Source organism: Chiloscyllium punctatum, chromosome 36, assembly GCF_047496795.1.
Source record: "Chiloscyllium punctatum isolate Juve2018m chromosome 36, sChiPun1.3, whole genome shotgun sequence".
NCBI lineage: Eukaryota > Metazoa > Chordata > Chondrichthyes > Orectolobiformes > Hemiscylliidae > Chiloscyllium > Chiloscyllium punctatum.
In genome coordinates, this window is record NC_092774.1 from 64,527,623 (window position 1) to 64,547,277 (window position 19,655).

Here is a 19,655-nt window from a genome sequence, read left to right on the forward strand (position 1 = left end):
CCAACAGGCTTCTGTTTTAAAGCTGCTCACTCAGCTTCCAGCACTAAGGTGCCAAAGTCGTGTATCAGAAGGAGCAGTGAATCAGTAGCAAGTATCGTTAGAAACTGTTAAGATTTTCATTTCTGCAGGCACTGCATCGTTTCATCAGCATTGTAATGTTTACTGGCAGCAGCAGGAAGTGTTGTGGCTGTGTTCATGAGAAACAACATTAAAAATCACATAACACCAGGATATAGTCCAACAGGTTTATTTGGGAGCACTAGCTTTCGGAGCACTGCTCCTTCATCGGGTAGCTGTGGAGCAGGATCAGAAGACACAGAATTTATAGCAAAAGATCAGTGTCATGCAACTGAAATGATATATTGAACAAACCAAGATTGCTGTTAAGTCTTTCATCTTTTAGAATGGGTTGCAGGTTTCAGTTCATTAATATGCAAATCCTAGAACTTCTTTTAAGTCATATCCTCGAGATAACTTAAGGTAGATAGGATAGTGAAGAAGGCGTTTGGTATGCTTTCCTTTATTGGTCAGAGTATTGAGTACAGGAGTTGGGAGGTCATGTTGCAGCTGTTCAGGACATTGGAATATTGTTGGAACTGTTGGAATATTGCATGCAATTCTGGTCTCCTTCCTATCGGAAAGATTACAGATTACATTACAGTGTGTAAATAGGCCCTTCGGTCCAACAAGTCCACACCGACCCGCTGAAGTGCAACCCACCCATACCTCTAACCGAACACTATGGGTAATTTAGCATGGCCAATTCACCTGACCTGCACATCTTTGGACTGTGGGAGGAAATCGGAGCACCCGGAAAAAACCCACGCAGACACAGGGAGAACGTGTAAACTCCACACAGTCAGTCGCCTGAGGCGGGAATTGAACCCCGGTCTCTGGCGCTGTGAGGCAGCAGTGCTAACCACTGTGCCACCGTGCCACCCATAAGATGTTGTGAAACTTTAAAGGGTTCAGAAAAGATTTACAAGGATGTTGCCAGGGTTAGAGGATTTGAGCTATAGGGAGAGGCTGAACAGGCTGGGGCTGTTTTCCCTGGAGCGTCGGAGGCTGAGGGTGACCTTATAGAGGTTTACAAAATTATGAGGGGCATGGATAGGATAAATAGACAAAGTATTTTCCCTGGGGTCGCGGAGTCCAGAACTAGAGGGCATTCCTTTTGGGTGAGAGGGAAAGATATAAAAGAGACCTAAGGGGCAACTTTTTCACGCAGAGGGTGGTACGTGTATGGAATGAACTGCCAGAGGATGTTGTGGAGGCTGGTACAATTGTAACATTTAAGAGGCATTTGGATGGGTTTCTGAATAGGAAGGGTTTGGAAGGATATGGGCTGGGTGCTGGCAGGTGGGATTAGATTGGGTTGGGATGTCTGGTCGGTATAGACGGATTGGACCGAAGGGTCTGTTTCCATGCTGTACATCTCTAAGACTCTATGACTCTATTTTATAAAAAGAAGTGATAGCTCAGACAATGCATGGAAGGTGTGATGTTCAAGTCTTTCAGTATCCTAATCTTGAGTCAGACTGGTTCTATTTCCAAAGTAGGAATTTATAGAATATTACATGCATTGACTGCCTGCAGATTGTGCACTTTTTGAGCAAAATACAATGTATTTGCATATATAATTTCACAAATTCACCCTATTGACTTATGTGCATGTGCGTGTGTGTGTGTGTGTGAGAGAGAGAGAGAGAGAGACTGTTTTGTATAGTGGAGTCACATGTAGTGTGACATCAACCCAAAGTCCATTTGAAGCCATCCTCATGGCTATTGATACCCAAGTTTGGAATCCAAGTTGAACTTAGCCTCTGCTCGGCCACCAGAAATGATTAAGCAGTTACACAACACACGTTGGAGAGTGGAAGGTGGGACTTGCCTTTTGATTTGCAGAAGGTGGGAGGTTCTGGATGCTGTGATCCAGGGCAAACACATGCTGGTGGACATTCGGCTCAGAGAGATGGAGCTGAAAGCGAGGGTGCAGACCTTTGATGAAAAAGATAACCAGACATTTTATTCCAGGAGTTGGTCATTCCTCTCCGGACAGACCCTTCTGATTGAGTCAGTAGACAGGATCAGGAGGTGTGAGCGTGGATCAGGCAGGTAAAGGGGATCGGAGAGAGGGCTGCAAGGAAGTGGAGGAGCAAACTGGCTGGGTACTGGGAGTACGAACAACATTGGGGAGGTGGTGGTAAGGGACAGAATAGTGATAGGGATTGTCTCTGGTCTCCGCAGTTGGTTGCAGGAGGCCAGATGACATCGGTGTCTATCTGGTGCCAGGATTCGGGAACCAATGTGCTCAGGGCTGAAGATGTGGGAAAGGGAGGTTACAGCAGGTGTGGTCCACAAATGTCAGGAGAGAGCCTCTGCTGAGGGTGCGTGAAGAGTTAGAAGCTAACTCTGGATGGCACAGTGGCTCAGTGGTTAGTACCGCTGCCTCACAGTGCCAGGGGTCCATGTTTGATTTCATCCTTGGGCAACTGTCTGTGTGGACTTTGGCACGTCCTCCTTCTTGTGTCTGTGTGGGTTACCTGTGAGTGCTCTAGTTTCCTCCCACAGTCCAAAGATCTGCAGTTTAGGGTGGATTGGCCATGCTTAAGTGTACAGATTAGAGTGGGTTAGCCATGAGGAACTGCAGGGCTGTAGGGTCAGCAGATGGGTGTGGATGGGATGCTGTTTGGAAGTTCCGTGTGAATTCGATGGGCCGAATGGCCTGTCAGAATTATGATTCTACTGCTTTCGCCACGTACATATTGAGAAATGATTGACCCAAGTCTGATGTGGGAGCAGTGGGTTCCAGTTCGTGAGATATCAACACCGGTCCTGGGGAAGGTGGGATTTGGGCAGTCTCTCCCCCCCATCCTCTGCCCCCCGTCCAATCTCTCACCACCCACTGTCCCCCGTCCATTCTCTCTACATCTCCACCCTTCTGCCCTGCATTCTCTTCCTCCCCACCTCTGCCCACCAGTCTTTCACTTTCCCTCACCATCGGTCTCCACAATCTTCTCCATTCCCATCACCCTCTGATCACCCCAGTGTTCTCATCCCCCCACTCTTTGTCCCACGGTCAATTATCTCTCTCACCCCCTGACACTCTGCCCCTCTGTCCATTCTCTCTCCTCTTCCACCCACTCCCTGTCCTTGCGGATGCCTCAAACCCTCTTCGATCGCTGTATCAAACCCTTCTAGGAAGAGAGAAAGAGAATGGATGTTGAGGACTCTACCTGGTCGACACAGCTGCACGAGAAATGACTGATCTTTAAAATTGAGAATAGCTAAAATGATATATTCAGAAATATTATGAAAGCATGTTCAACTTTATAGAAAAGCTGCAGACATCTTTCTGAAACTTGCATTCAAATATGTCCAGTTAGTTCACAGTTGAGGACAGGGTGTAAGTTGTGGATGGTCTATTCCTAGTCTTGTGAAATTGATTCTGATTATACAGAAATAGAACCATAGAGTTGTACAGTATGGAAACAAATCCGTCGGTCCATGCTGACCAGGTATCCTAAATTAATCTTGGCACATATACCCATCTAAGTGTATTTTAAATTTTGTAATTGTACTAGCCTCCACCACTTCTTCTGGCAGCTAATTCAATACATGCAACACCCTTTGCGTGAAAAATTTGCCCCTTAGGTCCTTTTTATATCTTTCCCCCTCACCCAAAATTTTCGTTCTGGACTGTCCCACCCAGCGAAAAGACCTTGTATATTTAACATATCAATGCCCCTCATGATTTTATAAATCTCTATAAAGGTTTTATAAACCCTCAGCATCCAACGCTGTATGAAAAACAGTCCCTGCAGCTGAACCCCTCCAACCTTCGCAACTTATTTATAAATCGTTTTTGAACCATTCTCAGTTTCACAACATCATTGCTACTCATGATTAATAGGCTGTGAACAATCTATCTTGTTCAGGGCATAAGAGGGGGAATTAACTTTCAAACTGTTTTTTTCTGACTGTGAGGTCCCTTTTAAATATTTTCCCTGTAAATGGAAATCTATGCCCTCTCGCTTGGGATTCCCCTACCCTGGGGAAAAGACATTGAAAAGTTGAGGAGTCACACAAAATGCAAACGCAATAAAATGTCGAGCTACAGGTAAAAAAAATTGGCTTCACCTTTTTTTTAAACTCCTGTTGCCATTTGACATTCGGGTACAAAATCTTGTCAGCAACACCAGCCACAGAACACACTGCGCATACTCCTCGGTGTCAGTAGTTATTGCGCATGTTCAGCGGTGTTAACAAGAACTGCGCATGCTTCACGCTGTCCACAATTACGGACCGCGACCTTCTTTTGATGGACCAATGGGGAGCTCGGGATGAGCGGAAGGAGCCTGGTTCTTTTGTCAATCAGAGCCCCGCTATTGTCTGAATACGGAAGTTTGACCATGAGCTTCTGAAGTTGCTACTGCTGTTGTTCCTCTCTGAATAAAGATTGAGCTTTACGCCAGACTGCAACTTCCTTCCTCTGTCCGACATCTGTGAGTACGGCACTTTCTTTTCTCACTCCCTTTTCCATTTGTTTTCATTCTGGGGTTCAATTTTTGTTTTGCAGTAATTGAAAGGAAAGGGAGTGAATCCCGGCGAGGGGAGAGACTCTGGAAAAGTTAGTCCAAGATTGTGTCTCAGTTTGCAAACACATGGCAAATGTAGTAGCACAATGTGAAGTTATCGCATTTGCTGTTTTACAAAAAAGCAGAAAGGAGACGCATTCCTTAAATAGTGATATATTGGGATGTGAAGAAAGTGAGGACTGCATATGCTGGAGTCGAAAAGTGTAGGGCTGGAAAAGCACAGCAGTTTCAGGCAGCATCTGAGAAGCAGGAGATTCGACATTTCAGGCACGAGCCCTTCATCAGGAATGATGTGTTGCTATACAAACAGGCCTCAGCGTCCTTCTATATCAGCAAGCAATGAGCAAGGCAAGTGGTACATTAGCAAGAGGAATTGAGTTCAGAGGTGGCGATGTCTTCCTGCAGTTTGGGGGGGGTGTCATTGAATATATTCAAGGCTGAGTTCATTTGAATTTTCGACAACAAGGAAGTGGATGGTTCTCGGGGGAGGCAAGAAAATGGGTTTAAGACCAGTATAGAACAGTTAGACAGTCAGTCAGTGCAGAAACAGACTGTTCTGACCATCTAGTCCATGCTGACTATGTTCTCAAACTCAACTAGTTGCACCTGCCAGTGTTTGGCCCATATCCCTCTGAGCCATTCCTACTCATGTGCTGATCCAAATGCTTTTTCACCCTTTTAACTGGACTACATCCACCACTTGAACTGAATTGAATTTATTTATTGTCACATGTACTGAGGCACAGTGAAAAGCATTGTCTTGTGATCAAAAAGGCAGATCACATAGTTAAGTGGCATAGTAAATAATAGGTAAACAGTGGCAAAAACAAAAACACAGGTTCAGGCAAGTCCTGAGAGTTTGAGAGTCCATTCAGTATTCTAACAATAGGGTAGAAACTGTTACAAAATTGGCTGGTGCGTGTGTTCAGGCTTCTGTACCTTCTTCCCGATGGTAGAGATTGTAGACAAACATTACCAGAGTGGGATGGATCTTTAAGAATGCTGGCGGCTTCCCTTGACAGCAAGCCTGGTAGATGGATTCTATAGATGGGAGGTTGGCCTTTGTGATTGTCCGGGCTGAGTTCACCACTCTCTGAAACTGTCTCCAATCTTGAATGGTACAGTTGCCATACCAGGTAGTGATACATCCAAGACAGCTTGTTGTGGATGACCACTCCCAGGAGCTTAACACTCTCCTCTCATTCCACCTCTGTGCTGTTAATGTGTATGGGGACATGAGTAACATCCCGCCAAAAGTCAATAACGAGTTTCGTGGTTTTGGCCTGTGGGTCAGGAAACTGAGGATCGAGTTGCAGAGAGTGGGGCTTCGTCCAAGATCACGAAGTTTAGTAATCAGTCTCGAGGGGATAATAGTGTTGAAGACTGAACTGTAGTCAAGTAGGATTCTTAAGTACCTGTTCTTGGTGTCAAGATGTTCTAGGGAGGAGGAAAGGGCAAATGATATGGCATCTGACATGGATCCCAATTTGCTGATAGGCAAATTCAAAGCAATTCATGACCACCGAAGTTAGGGTAACTGGGCGGTAGTCATTGAGACATGCTGCATGAGTCTTCTGAGGCACAGGGATGATGTTGGCCCTCTTGAAACAGACAGGGACAATGGCCTGCTGCAGGAAGAGGTTGAAGATGATCGAGATGACCTCTTCCAGTTGATCTGCACATGCTCTGAGTGCACGGCCTGGTCCTCCGTCTGATCCCATCACTTTCCTTGGATTCACACGAAGGAAAACTGATCTGACCTCTGGACTTTGTCTGGACATTCATTCCACACACAAACCACTCTTAAAAAAGGGTGCTTCTGATGTCTTTTTAAAATCTTTCTCCACTCACCTTAAAAATTTGCTCCCTAATCTTGAAGCTCACATCTGAGCGAAAGGACATCTCTATCCTTCGTGATTTTATAATCCTCTGTAAGGTCATCTCTCAATATCCTAAGCTCCGGTGAAAAAGATTCCCAGTTTATCCATCTAGCTGTAGGTAGATTAATATCCAGTCATGATCTGTTGAATGCTGGTGCAGGCTTGAAAGACCAAATGGCCTACTCCTGCTCCCAAGTTTCTCTCACTGTGTGCAGAACAGCAAGAGCCTATAGGACACAGGAGCAGAAATTAGGCCAATCAGCCCACTGGGTCTGCTCCACCATTCAATCATGGCTGATAAGTTTCTCAACCCCATTCTCCAGCTTTCTCCCCTTTATTACAGACTCCCTAATAGTCAGAGGGAAATTGAAAAACAAATTTTGTAAGGAGATTTCAGTTATCTGTAATAAAAATGCGGTGGTTATGGTCAGGGATTTTAACTTTCAATACATAGACTGGGACTGCCGTAGTGTTAAGGGTTTCGATGAAGAGGAATTGAAATGTGTACAAGAAAATTTTCTGATTCAGTCAGTGGATGTTCTGACTAGTGAAGGTGCAAAACGTGACCTGCTCTTAGGAAATAAGGCAGGGCAAGTGACTCAGCTGTCAGTGGAGGAGCACTTTGGGGCCAGTGACCATAATTATATGAGCTATAAAAGAGTGATGATAAAGTAGAGACCAGCTCTAAATTGGAGGATGGCTAACTTGGTATTAGGCAAGATCTTCCAAAAGCTAACTGGGAGCAGATGTTCGCAGGTAAAGGGATGGTGAGAAAATGGGAAACCTTCAAAAATAAGAAACTGAGAGTCCAGAGACAGTATATTCCTGTGAGGTTGAAAGGGGAAAAACTAGGTAAAAACAAGGACTGCAGATGCTGGAAACCAGATTCTAGATTAGATGAAGGGCTTTTGCCCAAAACATCAATTTTCTTGCTCCTCGGATGCTGCCTGAACTGTGTTTTTCCAGCACCACTCTAATCTAGAACCTAGGGTGAAAGGGGAGGCTGGTAGGTGTAGTGAATGCTGAATGACGAGAGGAATTGAGCTTTTGGTTCAGAAAAAGAAGGAAGCATATGACAAGTATAGACAGGAGAGACCGAGTGAATCCTGACAGTACAAAGGCAGTTGGAGTATACTTAAGAGTAAACTCAGGAGGGCAAAAAGGGACCATGAGATAGCTTTGACAAGTAGAGTTAAGGAGAATCCAAAGGGTTTGTATAAATACATTAAGGAGAAAAGGATAACTAGGGAGAGAACAGGGCCCCTCAAAGATCAGCAAGACAGCCTATGTGTGGAACTGCAGGAATTGGGGGAGATAATAAATAAGTATTTTGCATCAGTGTTTACTGTAGAGAAGGACAGAGAAGAAATAGAATGTGTGAAAACAGATGATGATATCTCGAAAAATGTAAAAATGTCTGTACTACAAAGGAGGTGGTGCTGCATATCTTGAAATGCATGCAAGTGGATAAATCCCCAGAACCTGATCAGTTGTACCCTAGAACTCTGTGAGAAGCTAGAGAAGTGATTGTTGGGTCCCTTGCTGAGGTATTTGTACCATTGATAGTCACACGTGAGGTGATGAAAGACTGGAGGTTGTCTAACGTGGTACCAGTATTTAAGAAAGATTGCAAGGAAAAGCCATAGAACTATCAACCAATGAGCCTGACATTGCCGGTGGGCAACTTGTTGGAGGTAATCCTGAGGGACAGGATTTACATGTATTTGGAAAGGCAAGGACTAATTCGGGATAGTCAGCATGGCTTTGTGCGTGAGAAATCATGTCTCACGAACTTGATTGAATTTTTTTAAGTAACAAGGGATTGACAAGGGCAGAGCAGTAGACATGATCTCCATGGACTTCAGAAAGGCATTCAACAAGGTTCCTCATGAGAGATTGGTTAGCAAGGTTAGCTTTCGAGAAATACAGGGAGAACTAGCCATTTGGATACAGATCTGGATTGAAGGTAGAAGACAGAGGGTGGTGGTGAAGGGTTGATTTTCAGACTGGAGGCCTGTGACCAGTGTCTGTGACCACAAGGATTGGTGCTGGTTCCATTACTTTTCGTCATTTATATGAATGATTTGGATGTGAGCATAAGAGGTATAGTTAGTAAGTTTGCAGATGACACCAAAATTGGAGGTGTAGTGGACAGCAAATAAGGTTACCTCCGATCACAACGGGATCTTGATCCGATGGGCCAATGGGCTAAGGAATGGCAGATGGAGTTTAATTTAGATAAATGTGTGGTACTACATTTTGGAAAAGCCAATCAGGTAAGGTCCAAGGGAGTGTTGCTGATCAAAGAGACCTTGGAGTGCAGGTTCATAGCTCCTTGACAGTAGAGTTGCAGGTAGATAGAACAGTGAGGAAGGCATTTGGGTAGTAAAGTTGAGAGGTAACGTTGCAGCTGTATAGGACACTGGTTCGGCCACTTTCGGAATATTGTGTGCAATTCTGGTCTCCTTCCTATCAGGAAGATGCTGTGAAACTTGAAAGGGTTCAGAAAAGATTTACAAGGATGTTGCCGTGTTTGAAGGATTTTAGCTGGAGAGGCAGAATAGACTCGGGCTGTTTTCGAGAGCATTAGAGACTTTTGTGGCGCGGGGGGGGGGGGGGGCGGTCATCTTCCACACGTTTATTCTATCCATAATCCTCATGATTTTATAAACAGACAAGGTCTTTTCCCTGGGTTGTGGAGTCAGAACTAGGGGGCATCAGTTTAGAGTGAGAGGGGAAAGATTTTAAAAGGGACCTCAGGGACAAGTGTTTCATGTAGAGGGTGGTGCATGTATGGGATGAATGTCAGAGTAAGTGATGGAGGATGGTACAATTACTGCATTTAAAAGGCATCTGGATGGGTATATGAATAGGAAGGGTTTAAAGCGATAGTGGCCAAGTCCTGGCAAATGGGACAAGATTAGGTTAGGATAACTGGTCGGCATGGACGAGTTGGACTAAAGGGTCTGTTTTCATTCTGTACACCTCTACGATGTTACTTCAGGACTCTGAAATTGTTCATGAAAACCACCTCAGTAATCTGCTCAGTTTTAAGACTACAATATACAGGAGCAGAATAAGGCCATTTGCCCCACTGAGTCTGCTCCACCAGTCGATCATGGCCGGTATGTTTCTCAATCCCATTCTGTTGCCTTCTCCTCGTAACCCTTGATCGCCTTACTTATCAAAGACCTATCTATCCCTGTCTTAAATGCCCTCTGCAGCGTTGAGATCCACAGATTCACCATCCTCTGCCTGAAGGAATTCCTCCTCATCTCAGTTCTGAAGGACATTCCTTCACCCTGAGCCTGTGTCCTCTGGTCCTCGTTTCTCCTACTGGTGGAAACATCTTCCCCACATCCACTGTATCCAGTCAGAGTCACACAGCACGGAAACAGATCCTTCGGTCGAACCAGTCCATGTCGACCATAATCCCAAACTAAACTAGTCCCACCTACATGTGCTTGGCCCAATATCCCTCTGAACATTTCTTATTCATGTACTATTCCAAATGTCATTTAAATGTTGTGACTGTAAGCGCATCTACCACTTCCTCTGGAAATTCATTCCACACATGAAGCACTCTGTGTGAAAATGTTGCCCCTTATTTTGTTTTTAAATCTTTCTGTTCTCACCTTAAAAATATGTCTGCTAGTCTTGAAATCCCTCATTCCAGGGAAATGACTCCTGACATTGATCTTCTCTGTATCCAGCAAGATTTTATAAATCTCTAAGAAGACCTGAAATGTTAGCTTCCTCTCTCTATGTGGACGCTGCCTGACCAGCTGTGATCTCCAGCATTTGTTGTTTTCAGGACGGATTCCAGCATCTGTCGCAATGCACTCCTAAATGTTGGCTACCTCTTTCCAGATCCTTCGAGACTCGACCTTACTCAACAATCCACTGTGCGGTACAGTCAATAAAGCTCCACGTTGCATCTCTTTCAGCACACATGGGCAGCACATGGCTCAGTGGTTAGCACTGCTGCCTCACAGCACCAGGGACAAGGATTTGACTCCAGCTTTAGGTGACTGACTGTGTGGAGTTTGCACATTGTTCACCCCATAGCTGTATGAGTTTCATCCAGGTGCTCCGGTTTGCTCCCACAGTCCAAAGATTTTCAGGTTTGGGTGAATTGGCCATGCTAAATTGCCCCATAGTATTCGGGGATGTGTGCGTTAGGTATATTAGTCGGAGGTAAATGGAGAGAGTGATAGGAGTAGGGAAATGGGTGTGGGTGGGTTACTCTTCGGAGTGTTGTTATGTACTTGTTGGGCCAAATGGCCTCATTCTGCACTGTAGGGATTCTATGTGGCAACCCCCCAGCTTTTTGCATTTCCATAGGGGAAGTGAGGACAGGCCGGAAGTTCAGTGAGTGTGAAGCGAAAATTAAATGTAGTGCTTTGCTTGAGCTCAAGCTGAGTGACTTGGTGGCGGGACTGGAAAAGGAAGGTACGGTGTCTCAGTGGTTAGTGCTGCTGCCTCACGGCATCAGGGCCCCAGGTACAATTCCAGCCTCGGGACCGTTGGCTGTGTGGATATTGCACATTCTCCAACTGGTGTTTGTGGCGGATTTCTTCCAGTGCACCTGTTTCTTCTCACTATCCAAAGATGTGCAGGTTTGGGTGAATTAGCCATGTTAAATTGTCCATAGTGTCCAGGATGTGTAGGTTAGATGCATTAATCAGGTCTAAATGTAGAGCAATCGGAGCAGGGTAATGGTGCTTTCAATTTCATGGAATTACAAAAGAATTACAAAAGGCGACTGACTGTGTGGAGTTTGCACGTTCTCCCCGTGTCTGCGTGGGTTTCCTCCGGGTGCTCCGGTTTCCTCCCACAGTCCAAAAATGTGCAGGTCAGGTGAATTGGCCATGCTAAATTGCCCGTAGTGTTAGATAAGGGGTAGATGTAGGGGTATGGGTGGGTTGCGCTTCGGCGGGGCGGTGTGGACTTGTTGGGCCGAAGGGCCTGTTTCCACACTGTAAGTAATCTAATCTAATCTAAAAAGAATGTTCCGCATAAAGTAGAATTGCTTGTTCTGACTGACAGTGATGACTTTCATAATCTTTTTTTCAAGTGCATTTGAAGATCTGAAGACTGAAGTTTCAAATTCAACAGACGAAGGGCTTATGCCCGAAACAGGAACTCTCCTGCTCCTTGGATGCTGCCTGACCTGCTGTGTATTTCCAGCACCACACATTTTGACTGACTCTCCAGCGTCTGCAGTCCTCATTTTCACATCAATGACAGACAGTCAATCAATCCATTGGGACTCTAACGATCTTCGATTTTGATTCTATGAGAAGGAGCAAAACTCTTTGGTTTCTGTTTCAGTAAGCTTTCAGCATCAGTGGAGCTGGATGAGAGACGCAACTGTGGCAGCGCATTAAGTGTGCAGTCTGTAACAATTATACAGCCTGGAAAGAGGAATTCACGGCAGGGAGGGGTTGTGCATGCATTTGTGTGCAGCTGAAGCTTTGGCCGTGGAGAAACCAGAGGAATCTCGCCCCATGGAGAAACCAGAGGAATCTCGCCCCATGGAGAAACCGTGGCAGTGTGGTGACTGCAGGAAAGGCTTCAGTGTCCCATCTGCCCTGGAAATTCATCAGCGCAGTCACACCAGGGAGAGGCCGTTCTCCTGCCCAGAGTGGGGGAAGGGATTTATCCGCTCTTCCCACCTGCTGGACCACCACCGGGTCCACACTGGGGAGAGACCATTCACCTGTCCTGAGTGCGGGAACAGCTTCACCCACTCCTCCCACTTGCTGGCGCACCAGCGTGTCCACACCGGGGAGAGGCCCTTCCCCTGCTCTGATTGTGGGAAGGCCTTCGGCAAATCCTCTGACTTACTGAAGCACCAGCGGGTCCACACAGGGGAGAGGCCATTCAGTTGCCCCGAGTGCGGGAAGGCCTTTAGCGATTCCTCTGCCCTGCTGAGGCACCAGTGGGTCCACACAGGCAAGAAGCCGTTCCCCTGCCCTGAATGTGGGAAGGGCTTCAGCAGTTCCTCCTCCCTGCTGACACACCAGCGGGTCCACACTGGGGAGAGGCCATTTGCCTGCCCTGAGTGTGGGAAGGACTTTACCCAGCCCTCCCAACTGCTAACCCACCGGCGAGTCCACACCGGGGAGAAGCCATTCTCCTGCTCAGTGTGCGGGAAAGGCTTTGCGGTCTCCTCCAACCTCGTGACCCACCAGCGGGTCTACACGGGGGAGAGGCCCTTCAGCTGTCCCGAGTGCGGGAAGGCTTTCAGCAATTCCTCCCACCTGCTGAGGCACCAGCGGGTCCACACCGGGGAGAAGCCGTTCTCCTGCCCAGAGTGTGAGAAACGCTTTAACCGCTCTTCCCACCTACTGACCCACCAGCGGGTCCACACGGGAGTGTAGCCGTTCTATTGCCCTGAGTGCAGGAAGGGCTTCAGCAATTCTTCTGCTCTGCTGACCCACTGGCAGGTCCATACAGGGGAGAGGCCATTCAGCTGCCCTGAGTGCGGCAAGAGGTTCACATTTTCCAGCAACTTGTGAAGACACCAGCGGGGACACCAGTGCTCCCAACAATCGGATACCGCCAGTGACGCTACTGTGGACTAAACCTTGTGCCCCACTCTGACAATGGGTGCAGTGGGAACATTGTTGGGCTTTTAAAACAATTTTCTGGACTGCACACCGCCTCGCACCCCCAAGTGCAATCCTAAAGTGGCTCGGGGTGACATAGTGGCTCAGTGCTTAGCACAGCTGCCTCATAGAGCCATGGACCCGGGTTTGATTCTACTGTTTGATTCTCCCGTGTCTGCATGGGTTTCCTCCGGGTGTTCCGGTTTTGCTCCCACTATACAAAGATGTACAAGTTAGGGTGAGTTAGCCTAGCTCAATTGTCCATAGTGTTCAGGGATGTGTAATGTGGTGCATTAGTCAGGGGTAAATGGAGACTGGTCAAGAGTGTGGTGCTGGAAAATCACAGCAGGTCTGGCAGCATCTGAGGCGCAGGAGCATCGACGTTTTGGGCATAAGTCCTTCCTCAGCAATGATGCCTGAAACATTGATTCTCCTGCTCTTCGGACGCTGCTTAATCTGCTGTGCTTTTCCAGCACCAGACTCTCGACTGTGATCTTCAGCATCTGCAGTCCTCACTTTCTCCAAGTAAACGCAGCAACCCAGGTAGCGTTAGGAGGTGAAGTTAGCATTTCGGGTATTAACCCTCCTTCAGGACTGAAGAAGGGTTCTTCCCAAAACATTGACTTCTGTATCAGAAACAATTTACCAGGATGTTGCCGGGGGTCGGAGGGTTTGAGCTGCAGGGAGAGGCTATTTGGCTGGGTGAGAGATTTAAAAGGGACGTAAGGGGTAATGTTTTCATGCAGAGGATAGTGCGTGTATGGAATGAGTTTCCAGAGAAAGTGGAGGCTGGTACAATTATACCACTTAGAAGGCATCTGGTTTCGGACATGAACAGGAAGGGTTAAGACGGATATGGGCCAAGTACTGACAAATGGGACAAAATTAATTTAGGATGTCTTGTCAGCATCGATGAGTTGGACCAAAGGGTCTGTTTCCATGCTGTATATCTCTATGTCTACCGGTCCTGATGTAAATTTTAAAATGGAGTCCAAGTAACTTGTTGAACTCAGTCTTGTTGAACTCACCTCTTGAAAGGTTTCAAATGAATCCCTCCAAGTGATACTGTTTAAAAATGCCGTGTTGGACAAAATATCCCATTAAGTTCGACACAAACCCACAGCTGAAGGCATCAGAAGTCACACAACACCAGCTTACAGACCAACAGGTTTATTTGAAATTACAAGCTTTAGGAGCATTGCTCCTTCTTCAATGCTGCTGCTTCATCACTTCACCGACAAAGGAGCAGTGCTCTGAAATCTCGTGAGTTCAAATAAACCTGTTGGACTCTAACCTGGTGCCGTGTGACTTCTGACCTTGTCCAGCCCAATCCAACACCAGCACTTCCAAATCAGAGTTGACTAATGAGATCGGATTTTATTCAGTGCGATTAAGTGAGGTGCTCATCTGAAAACTCAAAACTGTTGGAGCGACAAAGAGACACGAGTCAGTGTTACAGCACGGAGACAGGCCCATCGGCCCAAACTGGTTCATGCTGACCAAAACATCCATCAACAGTAACCCCATTTCCCTGCACTTGGCCACTATCCTTCTAAACCTCTCCTCTCCATGTATTTGACCAAATGCCTTTTAATTGTTGTTAATGTATCTCCCTCAACCACTTCCACTGGCAGCTCATTCCATACACAAACCACTCTCTAAAATTTTGGCCCCACATATTTTTTCAATCTCTCCCCTCTCACCGTACAAATGTGTCCCCAGTCTTGTAATTCCCCCATCCTAGGTAAGAGGCAACAATCCTTAACCCTATCTATAACCCTCACGGTTTTATAAACTTCGCCTCTCATCCTCCTCTGCTCCAGCGGGAAAAACATCCCAGCCTTAATTCCAATTTGTTAATAATGGTGCATTGATAATTTCAGCTGTGTGTGTGTCAAGGATCTCATTTCTAAGCCAATGCAGTGCCTCTTAAGTTTACCTGACCTTAAAACAAATGGTACTCCATTCATTTAAAATGTTTATGGTTTCTGTGCAAAGTCAGTCCTCATTGGAAAACAGCCAATAGTGTCTTAAATCCCATAGGCTGCTTCTGACCAGGTGTGTATGCTCTGTTTGGAGATGTAGGAGTAAAACTTCACAATAAAATATTAATACAGCCTTTATTCATGACTCATTATTAAACACACTTTCTCCATTTACAGCTGTAATTGAGAGGCTTCTCTGAATTTAGTCGACGTGTTTGTAACAAGTTGTGAAACATGAAAGGACTCTGAAAAGATTTACAAAGATACTGCCAGGGTTGGAGCTGTTGCAAGAGGCTGAAATAGACTAGTGCTATTTTCCCTGGAGGGTCAGAGGCTGAGGGGTGACCTTACAGACTGTTTCGCTACAGACTGTTTCGCTGTAGAGTGTTTCAGAAAAAAAAATCTCAAACCTTTTTCCAATTGTTGCCTTTGCCAATATCTGTTGGCTATTAGTGAAGTCCCTTAGCCCAGTTAAATTGGACCCTCTGCCTTTTACAACCCCTCTTGGGAAAAAAAATCAAGACGACATAATCTTCTTAAAGGAGTAACATCATCACAACAGAGAGCACACAAACAGAAACATTTCTATCACAAGGTTGACAGTTAACAGGCCAAGATAATGACTTTTCAATTTAGCCAATCAATTCAAGTCAGGTCCTTTGGCTACCAATACCTACTAAATTTAAATCTGATAGGATTGGTCCTCTGTTGTCAAAGCCATTGTAAAAACTCAATATGGCATCAAGGGTATAAAAGAAGGGGACAGTTGAACAGAGCCCCAGAGCTAACTCCCTATTGCTAGAGCTAAGAGTCCTCAGCACTAGCGCGAGACATCAGCTCTGACAGTCATCTGTGAATGAGACAGCATCATTTACAAGAAAACCAGAAGAGCAGGAATTCCTGACAAAAGATTCAATAGAATGATGCTTAGAATATTCTGGAAGACGTAACCAGGCTGTAATCTGAGAGACTAAATTCTATTTCTTGTGGTATTAGTGGGTCTTGTATTTATTGGAACAGCATATGACAAAAATCCTGTTTTATGCCAGAATCGTCAGTAGTTCGAAGGGATTTATTCGGTTTGTTAATAGTTTAGTTCAGTTGTTTACCATTCAAGTTGGATATGTAAATTGCTTTTTGTTGATTTTAAAGTGTCAGGGATTTATTTTTGTTTTTAAGACTAGAGCAGATGACACCACTTTTCACACTAATTTTGTATAGATTATAGGGCAACGCACTCCTCTTTTGGTGTTTTGTTTTGAGATCTCAGAGAGGGGAGGAGGTTCAGCATTCGCTGTAACAGCATTGACGTGCCGTCCTGCTGAATGCAAAGGAGTCATTGTTAATCCCAACCTCCCATTCTGGTTGTGGGTGAATCGCTTTAATTTGAATACTGACTCAGAAACTGCACAGACAACCAACTGTTGAACCATGATTTACACTTTATTGTAGGTATCAACCCTTCACGTAAGCAAGTTCACCCTCACCACCATCACCCCCCCCTCCCCCCCCCCCCCCCCCCCCCCAACACACACACACACACCCCAAATCTTGGTTATCACCCAAATGATGGCAGAATTTAACATTGTTTCTACCAACAGTTCCCAACTCTGGAAGTTGATGCAGTGTTGTTCTTCCAAGCACTACAGCTGAAACGTTCTGGAGTTGAATTCTGGTGGAGTTCTGTAACTTTCAGATTTCTGGTGTAATGTTTCTTTAGATTCTAACCACCATCTCCCCACCCTGCTGGAGACCTCAGGTCTGTAGCTTACCTTCTTATCCTTGAGGGTTTTCCACCTGTTTGAAACAGCCTGTCCTGCAATTAACCCCTTTACGCCAAGGTAAAAACAATGACTGCAGATGCTGGAAACCAGAGTCTAGATTAGAGTGGTGCTGGAAAAGCACAGCAGTTCAGACAGCATTCAAGCAGCAGGAAAATCGATGTTTCGGGCAAAAGCCCTTCATCAGGTATACAGGATTCCTGACGAAGTGCTTTTGCCCGAAACGTCGATTTTCCTGCTCCTTGAATGCCCTTTACGCCAAGGCCTTCCTTCTACAAGCAGAATTAATTGTCCTTTTATCACACAGTTATTAAACACCATTATTTCATCTGTCCAAAGGAACAGCTCATTCTTCCCAGCGATAGTTAATGTATGTTATTTGTTAACTCCCTTGTAGCAGTTTCTCATTGGCCCTTTCGTTTCTTGGTCCAGAAGGAGTTATTGCTTACTCATGAAGTTATCAAAGTTCTGGAGTTTACAGGACCACACCACATTCCTCTCTGCCTCCCCCAGGAATAACGATTGCTCCTGAGATACTCGCAGTTCCTGACATTCCTTGGTATCCCCAAATACAATCCACATGTCAGGAAATCACTGGTGCTGCCCTGACACCAGACTGTCACTGTTGGAACACAAGGATTATGGGAAGAAAATTCAGAAATCCGAAGTGCAAAGAGACTTGGGAGTTCAAGATCAGGATTTTCTCAAAGTAAACTTGCAGGTTGAGTCAGTAGTTAGGAAGGCAAATGCAACGATGGCATTTATTTTGACAGGACTTGAATACAAAAGCAGGGATGTACTTCTGAGACTCTAAAAGGCTCTGGTCAGGCCACATTTGGAGCATTGTGCAGTTTTGGGCCTCCTATTTAGCAAGGATGTTTTGGCCCAGGAGGGTGTTCAGAGGAGGTTCACGAGAATGGTCCCCGGAATGAAACATTTAACATATGAGGGACATTTGAGGACTCTGTGACTATATGGAGTTTAGAAGGATAAGGGGGGTTGCAATTGAAACCTACAGGATATTGAACGGTCTGGACAGAGTGGATGTTGGGAAGATGTTTCCATTGTTAGGAGAAACTAGGACCAGAGGGTACAGCCTTAGAGGAAAAGGAAGACCCTTTAGTTGGGAGATAAGGCAAAACGTCTTCAGCCAGAGTGTGGTGTATCTATGGAATTCACAGCAACAGAAGGCTGTGGAGGCCAGATCATTGAGCATATTTAAGATGGAGACAGAAATGTTCTTGAGTATCAAGGGTTCCGGGACGAATGGGCTAGGGAAAGTTAACAGCCACGATTGAATGGTGGAGTAGACTCAATGGGGCGAATGGCCTAATTTCAGCTCCTATGGTCTTGTGATATGCTCATGTGTGGAGGGGTGATGAATGGGCAAAGAGATGAAGAGGGAAGAAGAATTAAGGGGAAGCTGGATACAGACACAAGGGAGAAAGAAGTACAAGAACTGTACAATAAATGACAGAACTCTTAGAAGCACTGACATGCAGAGGGATCTGGGCATATAGATCCCTGAAAGTGGAAACAGAGGTGGGTATGGTGGTCAAGAAGGCACACAGCATGCTTGCCTTTCCTGGGTGTAAAAGTTGGCAAGTTACGTTACAGCTATTTATTTCAACCACATTAGGAATATTGTATGCAGTTCTGGTCACCACACTATCAGAAGGGTGTGGATGCTCTGGGAGAGGGTGCTTTCGTCAAGGGCTAATATTGTGTATTAGGAGTAGGTGAATAAGTCTGCGTCGGTTACTCTTCAGAGGGTCAGTGTGCACATGTTGCGCCGAATGGTCTTTTCCACACTAGGGATTCTATGTTACTCAGATTTTTTTATTCCCCAGTGTGAAAAGATCAACTACAAAAGGGCACAGGTTCAAGGCAAGAGGAGGGCAGTCTTCAGAAGAAGTGGAGGGGAAGGTTTTTCACACAGAGGGGTAATGGGTGGTGGAAGGAGGCACCTTAGCAATGTTTAAGGTGTATCTTGATAGACACATGAATGCGAGATGAACAGAAGGATAGAAACCACATATGGGCAATAAATAACAGGTCCAAGTGAGAATTAAAAATTGGCACAGGCTTGATGGGGGTGCCTAAACCAAATAAGAAGGTCTTGTGACTGCTGTATTGTACTGATACAGGTTTTCCCCACTATCCAAAAGTGGAGCGTTCCTATGAAACCTTTCAAAAGGCAAAATAACATAAAGCGAAGAAGCAATGAACATTAATTCATTTATATCGTATATACTCAAGTAATAATCAATTTTTTGACTACTTTTTAAGGTTAAATTTAGGGGGTCGACTGTTACTTGGATACTACTTGAGGGGCTGAAATTCATGCCTGTCAAGATTCATACCGTATCATAAGGAGAAGCTCAACTGACGAATAAAGCAAAAAAAAAATCAATTATGGTAATTCTGAAAACTGAGTGGAACATACAGAGAACGGACTGGAAGACGGGAACAGAGCCGAACAACCGACAGACTGCAAAGCTGGAGTGGAACATGACGGCCATCACACTGTCTCACAAACATTGGTCTGTTGTCTATGAAGAACTAGGGTCGACTTTTACATGATCAGACTACTTTTCACAGCACTTGCAAGAAAAAAAACCAAACACGTCCAATTTGCTATGCATGGAGAACAGGAAATATACAAAAGGATTTTTTTTTAAAAAAGATTTTCATCATTCAGACACAACGATACATATGCACATGTCCATTTAAATACTGGGTAGGTTGATTCTTTGGAAGGTGACAATCGCAAAGAAATGAAGCTCTTCAACAAAAT

At 45.3% G+C, this 19,655-nt stretch overlaps 1 protein-coding gene across 1 annotated transcript; it reads left to right on the top strand.

Moving 5' to 3' along the window:
• Positions 1-4,399: 4,399 nt before the first annotated feature.
• On the top strand, positions 4,400-15,205 carry LOC140460590 (uncharacterized). The gene is made up of 2 exons (XM_072555200.1): positions 4,400-4,505; positions 11,556-15,205. The coding sequence occupies exon 2, from the start codon at positions 11,932-11,934 to the stop codon at positions 12,862-12,864; it is 933 nt and encodes a 310-aa protein (XP_072411301.1). The 5' UTR covers positions 4,400-4,505; positions 11,556-11,931; the 3' UTR covers positions 12,865-15,205.
• The last annotated feature ends 4,450 nt before the right edge of the window (positions 15,206-19,655 follow it).

Coding starts and splice junctions, on each gene's coding strand:
- LOC140460590 (XM_072555200.1), top strand. CDS start 11,932: ATGCATTTGTGTGCAGCTGAAGCTTTGGCCGTGGAGAAACCAGAGGAA.